General features: G+C 38.1%; 1 protein-coding gene across 9 annotated transcripts in view; it reads left to right on the top strand.

Annotated features, from left to right (window-relative positions):
* Positions 1-14,765, top strand: part of PIGN (phosphatidylinositol glycan anchor biosynthesis class N) — a 107,907-nt gene that overhangs the window by 60,620 nt on the left and 32,522 nt on the right. For 8 of the 9 annotated variants that reach the window (XM_006064556.4, XM_006064555.4, XM_044934585.2 and 5 more), the window contains 5 exons: positions 2,066-2,168; positions 8,194-8,296; positions 10,316-10,402; positions 13,103-13,158; positions 13,722-13,797. In XM_006064556.4, coding sequence (XP_006064618.1) covers positions 2,066-2,168; positions 8,194-8,296; positions 10,316-10,402; positions 13,103-13,158; positions 13,722-13,797 — 425 coding nt within the window. Of the gene's footprint in view, positions 1-2,065; positions 2,169-8,193; positions 8,297-10,315; positions 10,403-11,266; positions 13,159-13,721; positions 13,798-14,765 lie in introns of those variants that run through there. The other variant, XM_044934586.2, reaches the window with a different exon arrangement.

Raw genomic sequence — 14,765 nt, forward strand, 5'->3', positions numbered from 1 at the left:
CTTCCACTGTATAATCATAAGGGATTTGATTTAGGTCATACCTGAATGGTCTAGTGGTTTTCCCTACTTTCTTCAATTTAAGTCTGAATTTGGCAAGAAGGAGTTCATGATCTGAGCCACAGTCAGCTCCTGGTCTTCTTTTTGTTGACTGTATAGAGCTTCTCCATCTTTGGCTGCAAAGAATATAATCAGTCTGATTTCGGTGTTGACCATTTGGTGATGTCCATGTGTAGAGTCTTCTCTTGTGTTGTTGGAAGAGGGTGTTTGCTATGACCAGTGCATTTTCTTGGCAAAACACTATTAGTCTTTGCCCTGCTTCATTCCGTATTCCAATGCCAAATTTGCCTGTTACTCCAGGTGTTTCTTGACTTCCTACTTTTGCATTCCAGTCCCCTATAATGAAAAGGACATCTTTTTGGGGTGTTAGTTCTAAAAGGTCTTGTAGGTCTTCATAGAACCATTCAACTTCAGCATCTTCAGAGTTACTGGTTGGGGCATAGACTTGAATTACTGTGATATTGAATGGTTTGCCTTGGAAATGAACAGAGATCATTCTGTCGTTTTTGAGATTGCATCCAAGTACTGCATTTCGGACTCTTTTGTTGACCATGATGGCTACTCCATTTCTTCTGAGGGATTCCTGCCCGCAGTAGTAGATATAATGGTCATCTGAGTTAAATTCACCCATTCCAGTCCATTTCAGTTCGCTGATTCCTAGCATGTCGATGTTCACTCTTGCCATCTCCTGTTTGACCACTTCCAATTTGCCTTGATTCATGGACCTGACATTCCAGGTTCCTATGCAATATTGCTCTTTACAGCATCGGACCTTGCTTCCATCACCAGTCACATCCACAGCTGGGTTGTTTTTGCTTTGGCTCCATCCCTTCACTCTTTCTGGAGCTATTTCTCCACTGAAACATGAATTCCAAAGGTGGCACTAATGGTAGAGAACCTGCCTGCCATTGCAGGAGCTGTAGGAGAGGCAGGTGTGATGCCGGGGGCAGGAAGATGCCCTGGAGGAGGGCATGGCAACCCACCTCAGTATTCTTGCCTAGAGAATCGCATGGACAGAGGAGCCTGGTGTGTTATATAGTCCATAGGGTTGCAGAGAGTCGGACCCAACTGATACAGCTTAGCAGAGTGTGGCACATATTGCCAATCTTAACCAGGAGGGTTAGGAAATTATGCACATTTTCTTCCCAGAATCAGGATTGGGAAGTTTATGCTTAGTTGTGCTCAGCTGCTCAGTCATGTCCGACTCTCTGCCACCTGGAGTGAGTTACCATGCCCTCCTCCAGGAGATCTTCCCAACCCGAGGATCGAACCCAGGTCTCCCACATTGCAGGCAGATTCTTTACCGTCTGACCCACAGGGAAGCCCAAGAGTACTGGACTGGGTAGCCTATCCCTTCTTCAGGGGATCTTCCTGACCCAGAAATCAAACCAGTGTCTCCTGCCTCGCAGGCGGATTCTTTACTAGCTGAGCTGTAACTGCCCCTGCCCCAGTTCATTTGCTCTCCCCAGTGACGTGACTGCTTTCTGACCCTGAGAGGAAAGATGACTTCCCTTACTTGGATTACTCCTATTACAGCTCTCTTGTGTGGTGAACTCCTTTTCTCTTGTCTCCTTTTCTAACTAGCATGCTATAACTCTCAATGCAATACTTTGCAGTGGGAAAACTTGGAGAAAAGCGGGGAGGGGTGGGGTTTAGGGAAAATCAACTTCTGTCTTTGAATTAAATGTCTAATTAAGAGAAAAGTTGCTGAATCTTGAGTAATATTTTTTATTTTTATTATTTACATTATTCTCTTAGGAGTTATTACAGTGAGCAAGAGTGAGGATATACACTGAAAAAACCTGAACTAAAATATGGTTAAAGTGAGGGAATGTCATTAAACATAAGGAATTTTAAGTGTCTTACAAAAATGAGTAGGGCAAGTGTAGTTTCCTTTTAAATGTCACACAAGCAATAAATGCTGTAAGTGATAATAGATTATTCAGTGCTTTAAACTCGGTACCCTGTGTCCCTCATACTGACTCCACCCAAATCTGTTTTATTGCAGCCTCCTCCTTTGTCATGCCTCTCCTGAGCCCTCCGGTCCTCTTTGATCGATTGTTCAGCATTCTTGTTTCCTCGATGTCGACCTACCTACTTCTAAGTACAGGGTATAAACTGTTTTAAGATTTTAATTTTTAGTAGCAAGTTTTAAATGATATACTGACCTTTCTCTAAGTATTTAACCTCTGGATATTAAAAACATGTGAATCTTGAGAATGCATTGCAAGCATTTTTACTCGGTAAAAACTGTCTATGCCTTTATCTGTTCTCTGCAGTTTTCTTTCTCTTACCGTTTTCAGAGTATTACCTGTTGCCTTGTGTTTCTGTTTATTTCCTGAAGTTGCTAAAATGTTGCTTACATACAGTGTTAGAAAGTTCAGATAGATTGTAGAGGAATTTTAAATCTCAAACAATGACTTATAAAAATTTTAGTTTTTGTTGCTTTCCTTTCATCCACTGTAAATTATGTTTTGATATGATCATTCTTTTTTGAATACATCTTCTTTTATATTTACCCTTAAATATGTCATAATCCAAATATTCCTTTTGATTCAGAAACCTTTTAGAATATTTTCTTAAAAGTTAGAGAATACATTTTCATTGAAGATTGAAGTTTTCTTGTAAAACCAAAAAAGAACAGCTTGATTTGGGTTAGTCTGAAGCATTCTCTAGAAATCAGTGAGAACAATGATATTCTCTGTGTCTGGTTTGAAGAACAGCATTCTTCATTTGCTTTCAAATTTTATTTCATCTTTACTTAAATCCTTATGGGGGCAAAAAATATGCACATTACTGAGTTTCAAAATTCAGTCCAAATATAGGATCTTGATCTCAATTAGAATAAACCTAGGGATTCAGCATTGTGCTATCAACAGATTATCATCTATCAATAGTTTATATATGATTTTGTAAAGCCATTTTGTGTCCAAGACTTGGGTTCATTTTGTGGGAAGCCTAATATCTCCTATTTCAGAATTAGAGGGATGTTCTCAAAATCTTTTCATAGTAGACTCTAACATCCTAAGTGATCCAGAACCCAGGAGTTCTTGTAGTCTCCGTCTCTTAACAAAGTTCCCCACACCTGTTTTTTCATGTCTCCCCCAGAACCCGATCTGGGGTGTGTCTGTGAAGATGTAATATGAACAACATGGACATTTTCACCAGTCACCTTGACTTGAGGCCTAGAATTTTCAGTTTTCAAATAAAACTTGAAGTCTATCAGCATATTCTTACTCAAGAGTGTAAACATAATGAGACTTAATGCTATTCACTCTTTTCTCCTTTATTGGTGAAATTTCAGGATAAATAGTTCAATTATAATCAGAATCCGTTAACGTACATATGAATTAGAATATGCACAAAGTTTTAGTCTAGATTTAAAAAGTAGAAGATAAAATCATTTATAACCCTCCATTTGGGACAACACACAAGTTTCATTAAGATCACACCCGGAGGTTGTCTCTAGGAGGTGGATGTTTAAGAGTGTTCAGAGTATGTGCCAGCTCCTACATAGTCACTTAAAGATCAATAAGCCCTTTTCTTTTTTGAAGCTTTAAATTCTAAAGCAATCTAAATCTTTTAATCTAAATATTTAAAGAAATGTATTATAGATTCAAAAATACAAACAAATCTAGAAATAGATTTGGTTTCCTGGATTAGAAATAAAAGAAGGAAGGAAGAGTAATTAAAGTTGAATTTTAAGTAAAAAATGTTTCATAGTGTAGAGTGAGTTAATCATATGACTTATGTTAGGGAAAGTGTTTTATCTTTTATTTAAAAAAATTTTTAGTATTATAGTATTTTAAATTATCAATTTCATTGTCAAAAGATACCAAAGCAGATTATCATAAGCAAGTTCAATTTAAAAAAAAAATGAAAAGTGAAAAATCACAGCTGAAATCAGAATACTAATGATGAGTGTGACCTTATTAATGAATGTATTAAGAAATATATTTTGTGACATCAGAAAGTATTTACCTTTGTAAAAATAATTAAAACAGAGATAGCTGAAACAGGAGTCTAATAATTCCAGTTAGTACATTTTTCAATGGCAAATCAGTTTTGCAAAACATAGTCCACCTGCTATTGTTCCACATCACTATTTTGGACAACCCAGAGGGTTCTCTATGTAAATAAGTGTGAATAGTCAGAATTATAGGATATTTAAGAGAAAGGCAGTTTTATTACTTTACAAAAGTACAGTAATAGAAATTCTAAATTCTAACAATGCATCCTTGATTAAGTGAATAAAGAAGATTCATTTTTAATCAGAATTTGATTATTTTTATGCAAATGAAAGCTATTGTAATACTTAAAAATAGTTTTCTTAAGTTGGTTAAACATGTTCTTCCAAAATTTTGATTATCCCTATGCTTAACAAAGTGTAATATAAACTGAATGTCTTTTCAGCCCAATTCAGTTGTCACAGAGACCAAACTAAACAGATCCTAACTTAGTCTAACTTAGTAAGTATACTGTGAGCCCATAATGACATGTTATTGGTGTATTTCAGTTTATTAATTCAGATACTTTACTTTCACTTTTCACTTGATGCATTGGAGAACGAAATGGCAACCCACTCCAGTGTTCTTGCCTGGAGAATCCCAGGGACGGGGGAGCCTGGTGGGCTGCCGTCTATGGGGTCGCACAGAGTCAGACACAACTGAAGTGACTTAGCAGTTAGCAGAGACTTTATATGAGATATTGGTTGTCTAAAGAAATTATTTCTAAAGAAATAAAGTCTCATAAGAAGATTGTCTTTATCAGATTTATTCACCTACATTTTACAAAAATTGTATTTAATAGTTTTGAAAAGAAGTAAATCTGTAGCGCTATTTGTTGAACTATGGAATTTCTGTTTTTATGTGGTAGGAAAGAATAATTTCACATATAAGTACAAATATTCAAAGATCATGTTTTTTTTAATCCTCAAAGTACACCTTGATTCAATTAGTCAACAGTTGTTTTTCTTCACATTTCTAGTATCCTGAACACTAGACAGACATATGGATAATATAATTAGTATACCCCAGGTCTGTAACAGTTGTAAACTTCTATAAAATGTGGACTCTATTTTACAGTGTTAGGCAATTATAAAATGCAGCAATTCACTTTCAGTCGCTCAGGTGTGTCTGACTCTTTGCGACCCCATGGACTGTAGCACGCCAGGCCTCCCTGTCCATCACCAACTCCCGGGGTTTACTCAAACTCATGTCCATCGAGTCAGTAATGCCATCCAGCCATCTCATCCTCTGTCATCCCCTTCTCCTCCCACCTTCAATCTTTCCCAGCATCAGGGTCTTTTCAAGTGAGTCAGCTCTTCATATCAGGTGGCCAAAGTATTGGACTTTCAGCTTCAACATCAGTCCTTCCAATGAATATTCAGGCCTGATCTCCTTTAGGATGGACTGGTTGGATCTCCTTGTAGCCCAAGGGACTCTCAAGAGTCTTCTCCAACACCACAGTTCAAAAGCATCAACTCTTTGGCACTCAGCTTTCTTTATAGTCCAACTCTCACATCCATACATGACTACTAGAAAAACCATAGCTTTGACTAGATGGACCTTTGTTGGCAAAGTAATGTCTCTGCTTTTGAATATGCTGTCTAGGTTGGTCATAACTTTCCTTCCAAGGAGCAAGCGTCTTTTAATTTCATGGCTACAGTGAAATAACCATCTGCAGTGATTTTGGAGCCCAGAAAAATAAAGTCTGACACTGTTTCTACTGTTTCCCCAGCTATTTGCCATGAAGTGATGGGACCGGATGCCATGATCTTCGTTTTCTGAATGTTGAGCTTTAAGCCAACTTTTTCACTCTCCACTTTCACCTTCATCAAGAGGCTTTTTAGTTCCTCTTCACTTTCTGCCATAAGGGTGGTGTCATCTGCATATCTGAGGTTATTGATATTTCTCCTGGCAATCTAGATTCCAGCTTGTGCTTCATCCAGCCCAGCATTTCTCATGCTGTACTCTGCAATTAAATTATCATAAGTTTATTGTGAATAATATGATATAAAGAATGACTAGAGAAAGGGATTGAATTGGTGCCATCATGGACTTAGGTGAAAATTGAACTGTATATTCAAGAATGGCTAGGATGCAGGCATTCTAAATCTTTCCTTTTCAACTGTTTTTTTTTAATCACTGTAAACATCATACAATCACATTTTGCAAAGTAGAGATAAGGAAGAAAATCATATACTAACCCTACCCCTCCTCTTGATCTTCTGGCTTATTTCCTTCCAGTCTTAGCTCTGTACTTATCTTTTTAATACAGTATTAATGATAGTCCATGTACTATTTTGTATCTTTATTTTCTACTTAATTTTAGAAGAGTTTTCCCAGGTGGTTTACAGGCTTCCTAAGAATCATTTTAATAGATTTTTAATATTATGTAATATTGCTACTCCTTGATGCTTTTATTATTCCCCTATTTTTGGTCACTTTATTTCTAATTCTTAGTATCATAAATAATATTTTGAGTTATATGTTTTGCATAAGCTTTTTATATAGTTATTAATAGATTATTTTCTTTGCTCACTTCTCAGCTGTATTATAAGTGGGCCATAGAATATGAACTTTTTTTTTTACTTTTGTCTTAAGAATAGCACCAGTTTATAATATTACCAAACAACCTATGAGGGGACGCACTTCATCATATCCGTCACAGTATTTGTACTTTAATTTGTACATAAGAATATCAAAAGCTATTTTAGTAGGCCGAAAACAGTACAGCTTTGTGTATTTTCTGCACTTGTTTTACTAATAATGTTTTCTCACATATGTATTGTCTGTTCGTATCCTTGGATGTTCTAAACCTTATATACCAAGTGATTTATGTATGCTTTCTCAAAGCTGAATGTTTTCTTCTGCCCAGTTTTCAGGGTTTTGCTTTATGATTGGTGGTCAAATTTAACGGGTTTTGGTTTTCTTGCTTTCTATTGTTTAGGAAATAGTACCATCTGGATTAGAGTTCGGTAGTTGAAAATAGAAATAGTTGAATAGGTAGTTGAATGAGAAATACAGGTTGTTTTGTTTCGATTTGGTTTGCTTAATTTTGTGTTGTAACTTCCACCCAGTTAAGTAGCTCATCAACAAGTGCTTCTGAGCTGGGCCTGTGTGGAGAGAAGACTGGCGCAGGCAGAGACTCTGCAGGCCGCTGGGGAAGGCGTTAGTAGACGTGGTCAGAGCACATGACAACTGCCGTCGTGTGGAGAGTATCTGGGGGATTACAGAAATGAAACACGCCTTAAACTAGGGCAGAAAGGACTAGAAAAAGCGTCTGACTCTGTGCTATCTCATGAACATCTCTCCTTTGTCCACATTATAATTTGCACATTATACACCAGCCTCGAGAAGTACTGTACATTATTTAATCAAACTCCCCTGTGAATATTAGCTTGTTTTCTTGTTTTTCTTTTCTGTAAACATATTATAACAAATGTCTTCATATGGGAATCATGGTGCATATGTCTGATTATTTTCTCAGGGTAAATTCCTAGAAGGAACATTATTAGATTGTACTATGTGAATAGTTTTGAGGTTCTTGATGCATAGTGCTAGATTGCCTTACAGGAAGTATTTATTATACTTTTATAATATTCTTTTATTATACTTTTATCTGGATTATTTTTTTAATGAGTAAATATTTTAAGTGGCTGTGGAATCTATTTTTTAATTTCTATATCAGTTTTCAGTAAAGTCAAACATATTTTAATGTATAGGCTCTTTTTTTCTTTTTGAGAGGTTTGTATTCCTGTATTATACCCATTTTTTAAAAAATTTGAAATGTTTATCTTGCTGTTCTCTTTATATTAATGATTTTTACCTTTGTCTTATGTTTTCTTTTTCGGTGTACTTCTGTCATTTACCTTACGAATGACTTAAATATCTCTACTATTTTAAACATGTAATGGTCTCAAGTTTTGATAAATTTCAAGAAAAGATGGTGTTGGAGTTTATATTTAAATGTTGCTTTCTTTCCCTACTTTCTTCCTCTGGAAAACCTAAAAAAATTAAATTTTGTGATAATGTAACTTAGAAGTATTATCAAAATTGTTTTAACTTGCATTTGTGTTTAATTTTTTCCTTTCGTTTCTACCCTCTCACTTCCATCCCCACCCCAACCCCCCAGGTATGAAGCTCTCTTTCCGTTAGTGCTGTCCTGTTTGATGTTTGTCTGGATACACATGGAACAAGAGACCCTGCAGCACCCTGTTGTTTCCTGTAAACAGAAGGTAGCTTGTCAAAAGCGCTCTTGCATTTGAGAATACTAAAATAGTTGCTATTCTAATCCCATGAGGAAGTTGCAATGTTATTTCATCAAAAGTTCTACTTAAGACTTCCATGGCTGTCCAGTGGTTAACACTTTGCGCTTCCAGTGCAGGGGGTGTGGATCTGATCCCTGGTTGGGGAGCTAAGATTTCCACATGCCACACAGCACAGCCAGAACAAAAAATTCTACTTAAAAATTTGTACTGCTGCTGCTGCTAAGTCACTTAAGTTGTGTCCAACTCTGTGCGACCCCACAGACGGCAGCCCACTAGGCTCCGCCGTCCCTGGGATTCTCCAGGCAAGAACACTGGAGTGGGTTGCCATTTCCTTCTCCAATGCATGAAAGTGAAAAGTGAAAGTGAAGTCGCTCAGTCGTGTCCGACTCTTCGCAACCTCATGGACTGCAGCCTACCAGGCTCCTTCGTCCATGGGAGTTTCCAGGCAAGAGCACTGGAGTGGGGTGCCAGGGCCTTCTACAAAAATTTGTACTACTTAACATATTAATAATTAAGTTAAAAATTAAGTCAAACAGTTTGTAAGGAAATTTTCATTTAGAAAAGCATGATTTTATTGTTTTATGAACATATGGGTTGGGCTTTTCTTAAAGATTGTTTGTGACTCTCTGATGTAAAAAGCCATTAATATAAGTGAAAGAATAGAGGGCAAAGAATGTTATTTATCTTGTTTCCCTTTGTTTTCACATTTAATTTTTCTTTCCTTCCATTTATTTTTGTTGGAAGAATATTCATGTTGCCACACATCAGTGCATGAGTTTGACCATGAAGGGAGACATGTGTTCCCAGGCTTATTTTTCTCTTTCTAGTGATTCTAATCCAAAACACTTACTCTGTCCCCATAGTGATGTGGCCTCCATCCAAATCTTAGACTGTTTATTCAACATAACGTCCTTCGAATTGGGTAAAAACCAAATATTAAGGGTACCTTTATCATGCTGGGCTGGAGAGTTGATTGGTATCTCTTGCCCTTATTTCAAAACTGAAGATAATTATAAGAAATTGATGATAGAATATTTACAGTTTTACTGAGATCAGATAAAATGGATGCTGCAGGAAAATACCTTCGTAGTTGATCCATCAATTCAGCCTTAGCTGGTTCTAGTTGAGTTCACAAAGAGTACTTGATGACTTAGAATAAATAATTTCAATAAAGAAGTTTTATTGAAATATTATTGAGTAATTACTGGTTTTAAACTTTCGGTCCTGGAATATTAAAACAATACATAAAAAAGTAATTTTAATTAGATTCAAGTAAATGATCAGACTGTCTTTAGTATTAAATATTCAATATTTTAATAACTAAATATTATTAAATTAAAAATGAGGCTCATTGTGTTATTTTTTAAATTCTATATTTTAACTGAAAGATATGTCTTTTTCTAAAGAAGAAGATTAAAGCATCTTCCAAACTTAGTAGAAGATTACATGGGAAGTGGGAGATAGGGAAAGTCTCCCTGTAAACTTGTCCATGAGTTTTTGTTTTGTGGGGGAAGGGGGGTTAAGCAAGAGTGCACCCATCTTGTTGGAATTGAGAGACTTTCTATTTTAGCAGGACAGAAATATTTTACTTATTTATACAGAGAAATATTTAGTTTATCAGTGTTTTTTAATATCTTCCTCTACCTGAGTTTGAGAAGATCAGAACATTAAGAAATCAGGTGTTAGAAAAGGGAAAGATTATAATAGTGATTTTAAAGTGAAGCATTTATACAGGATAAGGAAAACCCCAGTTCTCACTTTTGTTACTCATACGGCACTACTACAACTCTGTTCAGTATATGATTAACAGTGTATTTTACCTTGGCAGATTTTATTAAGTGAAATTAAGCTGTAGGAAAAGATTTCTATTTTGTGTGTGTCAGTACAAGCCATCTTCCTGGCTGTTGTCGCTGAGACAGCGAGTTTGCCCTGCGGGTGGAGGGAAGCAGCCTGCGATTGCGCGTTCTCTCTCTTCTCATCCCACAGGTCTCCACCATCCAGCTTGCCTGTAACACTGATGCGGCCCAGTGTCGAGACCTCTGCCTGGATGACATCCGCAGGGCCTTTTTCCTTGTATCCTTTCTGTGGGGCTTTGTTTTAAGGCGCTGCAGCCTCCTGTTTAATGGAACAAGAGAAGTGCTGGGGAGTGGGGGTACGGTTTCCGCCGGTCGCTTGATGGTGGCGTCAACCTTGGACGCTGTTTCACTGGCCTCCCAAACACGGTTTTCTCATAGATTGCACTTCAGAAAATTTCTGAAACTGTAGAAAAGCATAAAGAATGATACAACAGACCAATGTGTTAGGTCTGTATGTTTTTATGTGTACTTCATATGGTACTCATATAACCTGTCTCATGAGGTTGCTGGATCACCAAGTGTGATAGCTGTTAGCATTAGAAGTTTGAAAGACGATGTAACGGGAATACCATCTCGCTTTGGAAAGGCGAGCTGACCGGCTTCAAGGCGTCCATCGGGAGGTATCTCCTTTGAACGGACACGGTGGAGTCTGGACCACTGAGGTCCAGGAGATCAGTGCTCCTCTTCTCTCCTCTGCCTCTTGCCTTCACTCTCAATTTGGCTTTCTGTCTTGCCGACTCCTTCCACTCAGCCTATGCTAATAAGATGCTTCTTCCGCTGAGCCCTGCCTCCTCCTCAATTATCCTTCATCTGTCCCTAGTGTTTACAGCCTAGCTCCCTGCTGCTACCGTTTCCTCCCCATTTATGTGCGATCTCCTCAGCCTAGATGGGTGCCTTCGAATGCTTGTCCTTGCTGTGCTGATGTCCGCTCCTGGCCTGCACACTCTCGTGTGTTTGGTTTCTCCTGTGTGTGGCCTGCAGACCAGGAGAGGACGTCGCACGGTCCCATGTGTTTGGTTTCACTTGACCGCTCTTACAGTACGCGCCTCAACTGATTTCTTTCTTTTCCTTTGTCCTCCAGAACACGATCCAGGTTCCCTTCTCAGATTCTACACCACCTCTATTCTCCTTCACGAAAACTCACTCTTCCTTTGCTCCTACACGATGCATGCGTTTCCTCTGAGCTCTGTCATTAACCGTCTCCTCTAAACGTGCCTGGGTAGTGGCACCCTCTCCTATAGCTCAGACTGACGCCTCTGTACAGACACCTCTGAGACCGACCTCTCCAGCCCTGACCTCTAGAGTCATGTGACGACCGTTCCTGCCGCCTGCGTGCATGCCAAGTCGCTTCAGTTGTGTCTGACTCCTTGCGACCACATGGTCTGTAGCCCACCGGGCTCCTCTGTCCATGGGATCCTCCAGGCAAGAATACTGGACTGGATTGCCATGCTGTCTTACTGACCCAGGAATCGAACCCACGTCTCTTATGTCTCCTGCATTGGCAGGCGGTTCTTTACCACCAGCTTCACCACATCCTGCCGGGCGTCACCAAATATACGTCCACACTGACTGACGACTGCCCCCCCTCCAAAGTCAGCTTCTGCCTGACCTCATCTCATTTAATGTTGTTGCTGTGCTCCCAGCCTCCCAGGCCATCAGACTTGTTGTCATATTTAACTAGCCCCTGACCAAGGTCCCACGGTTTCTCTCCTCCATTTCTACTCTGACCACACCAGTTCAGACTTTCCTGGTCCCCAACTTATGGACTATTAAAAGAGCTTCATATCTGAATTTCCTGCCTCTAATTATTAGTGTCCCTGATCAAATATTTCACTGTTGTTGATATTTCTTGTTTGTATCACTCACTGAAAATGCTTGCTGACTCTTGAACGTCTCCACAATAAAGTTCACGGCTTTTTATTAATATGCCACCAATCTGTATTTCTTGCCTCATCTTTCTGTACCCTTCATTAATGCCCTTACTTTCCCGTTGTTTACCTTTAATGAATCTTACCTACTTCTACCTATCATCAAAATTTTAGTTACCATATGAGCACTTTATACTGTTGTATTTATTATTATATTCTTAGTGCCTAGCTCTGCTTCTTACATACTAGGTGATAAATATTGGTTGGTTAGTTAATTGGTTGAATGGATAGAACCATGAATATATTTAAGGCTCAAGTCACCAACTCAAATACCACTTCTTCAGTGAAATTTGTTGTGATTCATACTTCCTCTTCACTGTTTCTGTACCACTTTTGTGTATGTGTCTATAATAATAAAGTAACTAAAATTTATCGAGCACTTTCAGGGGACCAAACACTATTTTAAATGCTTTACTAGCAGTAAGTTCTTAGACACCAATAAAACTAATATCTACTTTTTATTACTGCACTATTACAAATATAAGTTGAAGAAATGTCAAAAAGATGTTTAACACTTTCTCATCTTCTAATTGAATTCTTTTAAAACATGGCATCTTATTTCTTCCTGAGCCTCCCGAAGAACCATTTCATGTATAGTGGACCCAGTGAGCATATCTGAACTGAAACTGTGTTTCAGCTGAAAATGTCTATCACTTCTTTTTTTAATCTTTAGCTGCCAGCTACAGATAACACTAATCCAATGCTTATGTGAGAGGGGAGGAAAATAGTAACCTTCCCGAGGTGACCAGTGACGAGTGAGTGTGACTCCCAGGCCTTGCTGTTCTTAGTAGGTCGCTTGTTCAGCCTGGTTCTTTCCAAATGCATTCACAAGGAAATATGGTGGAACACTCATTTTCAGCAATTTACCACCAAATGTACAAGTAGAGAAAGCAAATTACCCTCATGGTAGAATAGATATACCTTCTCTAAATGAAAAGGAACTTTTATGGATTCTGACTTGTTTTGGCATTTCCTTTAACTCTATTTAGGTTTTCTTCTTAGTGACAGCCTTTTTTGGAACTGGAAATATAGCTTCTGTTAACAGGTAATTTTAAATAAAAACTATATATATCCATATATATATATATAAAACCAGAAAATATACAAATTAGGGATTTTGTTCTTGCTTTTTATCCTGAAGGATGTATTTTGGAAATTGGTACATATTGGCACATACAAGTCTATCTCATTCATTTTACTGACTTTGTAACAATTCTTTTAAGATGATATTTACTTTCTTTATTTTGGGCTGCGCTGCATCTCTGTCATTGCATGCGGGCTTTCTCAGGTTGCGAAGAGCGGGGGCTCATCTCTGGTGGGTGCGGCTCATGGGCGCAGTGCCGCTCCCAGGCTCCACCGCACACGCAGTTGCTCCGCAGCCGGTGGGATCTTCCCGGATCAGGGATCAAACCTGTGTCTCCTGCATTGGCAGGTGGATTCTTCACCATTGAGCCACCAGAAAAGCCCCCATAATAATTCTTGGTACACTGTATACTTGTGCTATAGTAAGAGTAGCTTTCAGAAAGTTAATTTAAACATCCTTTTCAGAAGAACATTCAAGTTGCAATAATGTGAATTCTAAAATCCCTTTTCTTGTTGATTCCTTAGCTTTGACCCTTCCTCTGTCTACTGCTTTCTGACCGTGTTTAGTCCTTTCAAGATGGGAGCCCTGATAATGTGGAAGGTTGGTTTTCTTCTTTTCCTAAGATACTGATTAATTAAGATTATAAACTCATTGTCCCATGAAGATCATGTGACATGTGACATTAAGATTATGAAATGGCAGAGTTAAGTAGCTGGAAAGTAGACGCCTTCTCAGACACTGCTGAATGGGAGTGGGGGACGCTTTAGCCTATGCTCCAAAATAGAGTTAATCTTCTTGGTTTAGTCTTAAGCCCATTTAACTTCAAAAAAGTAGAGAATCTCTGTTAGTCCCAGGAAGTCCTATCAAAGGTGATTAAAGCCTGGGAAGTGAAGGGTGGATCAAAACCGCCTTGCTCCTCAAGATGAAAGGTTCCCCAAAGCCGTGTTCCCCACCCACAAGACTGCCAACACGTTATCATCTTTTCTCATAATCCTTGTACCTAGAATTGATTTATTCATTCAATAAATACGTCATTGAAGGCTTATCAGCACCAGCTGGGTCCTGAGGATTCTAAGATAATGACAAATTATCAGCTTTCCAGGGGTTCAGACTCTCCAGTGGAATGTAATTCACATTCTTTCCCTTTCTCTCTAGGATTATTAAGCTTGTCTTATTCCCTCTACCATAGTGCCTGGCACATTTTATATACTTAGTATGTACTTGTTTAAATACAAGAACTAATATCTGCCTAAAATCTGATTGTTTCCTATTCAGATTACATAAGTAATAATTGTTGAAAGTATGTGTATCTTAATAGGATTAATATCCTGTTTTGTTACTGCACAAATGCAAAGGTGATTTTAGGAAATGTTAAAAAGATGTTCATTTTCTCATGTCACATTCTCTGTTATTTTGAAATGTGTATTAATAGTTTCTTTAGTCTATGTACATTTTTCTTGATGGTGGTAGTTCTTTTCTCAGTCTGTTAAAGATCATGAGCCTTTAATTAAACACAAGAAAAAAAGAAAGAAAAACTAAAGTTTACGTTAAATGCTCAATCTGTAATC

This window comes from Bubalus bubalis, chromosome 22 (genome assembly GCF_019923935.1).
Source record: "Bubalus bubalis isolate 160015118507 breed Murrah chromosome 22, NDDB_SH_1, whole genome shotgun sequence".
Taxonomy (NCBI): Eukaryota; Metazoa; Chordata; class Mammalia; order Artiodactyla; family Bovidae; genus Bubalus; species Bubalus bubalis.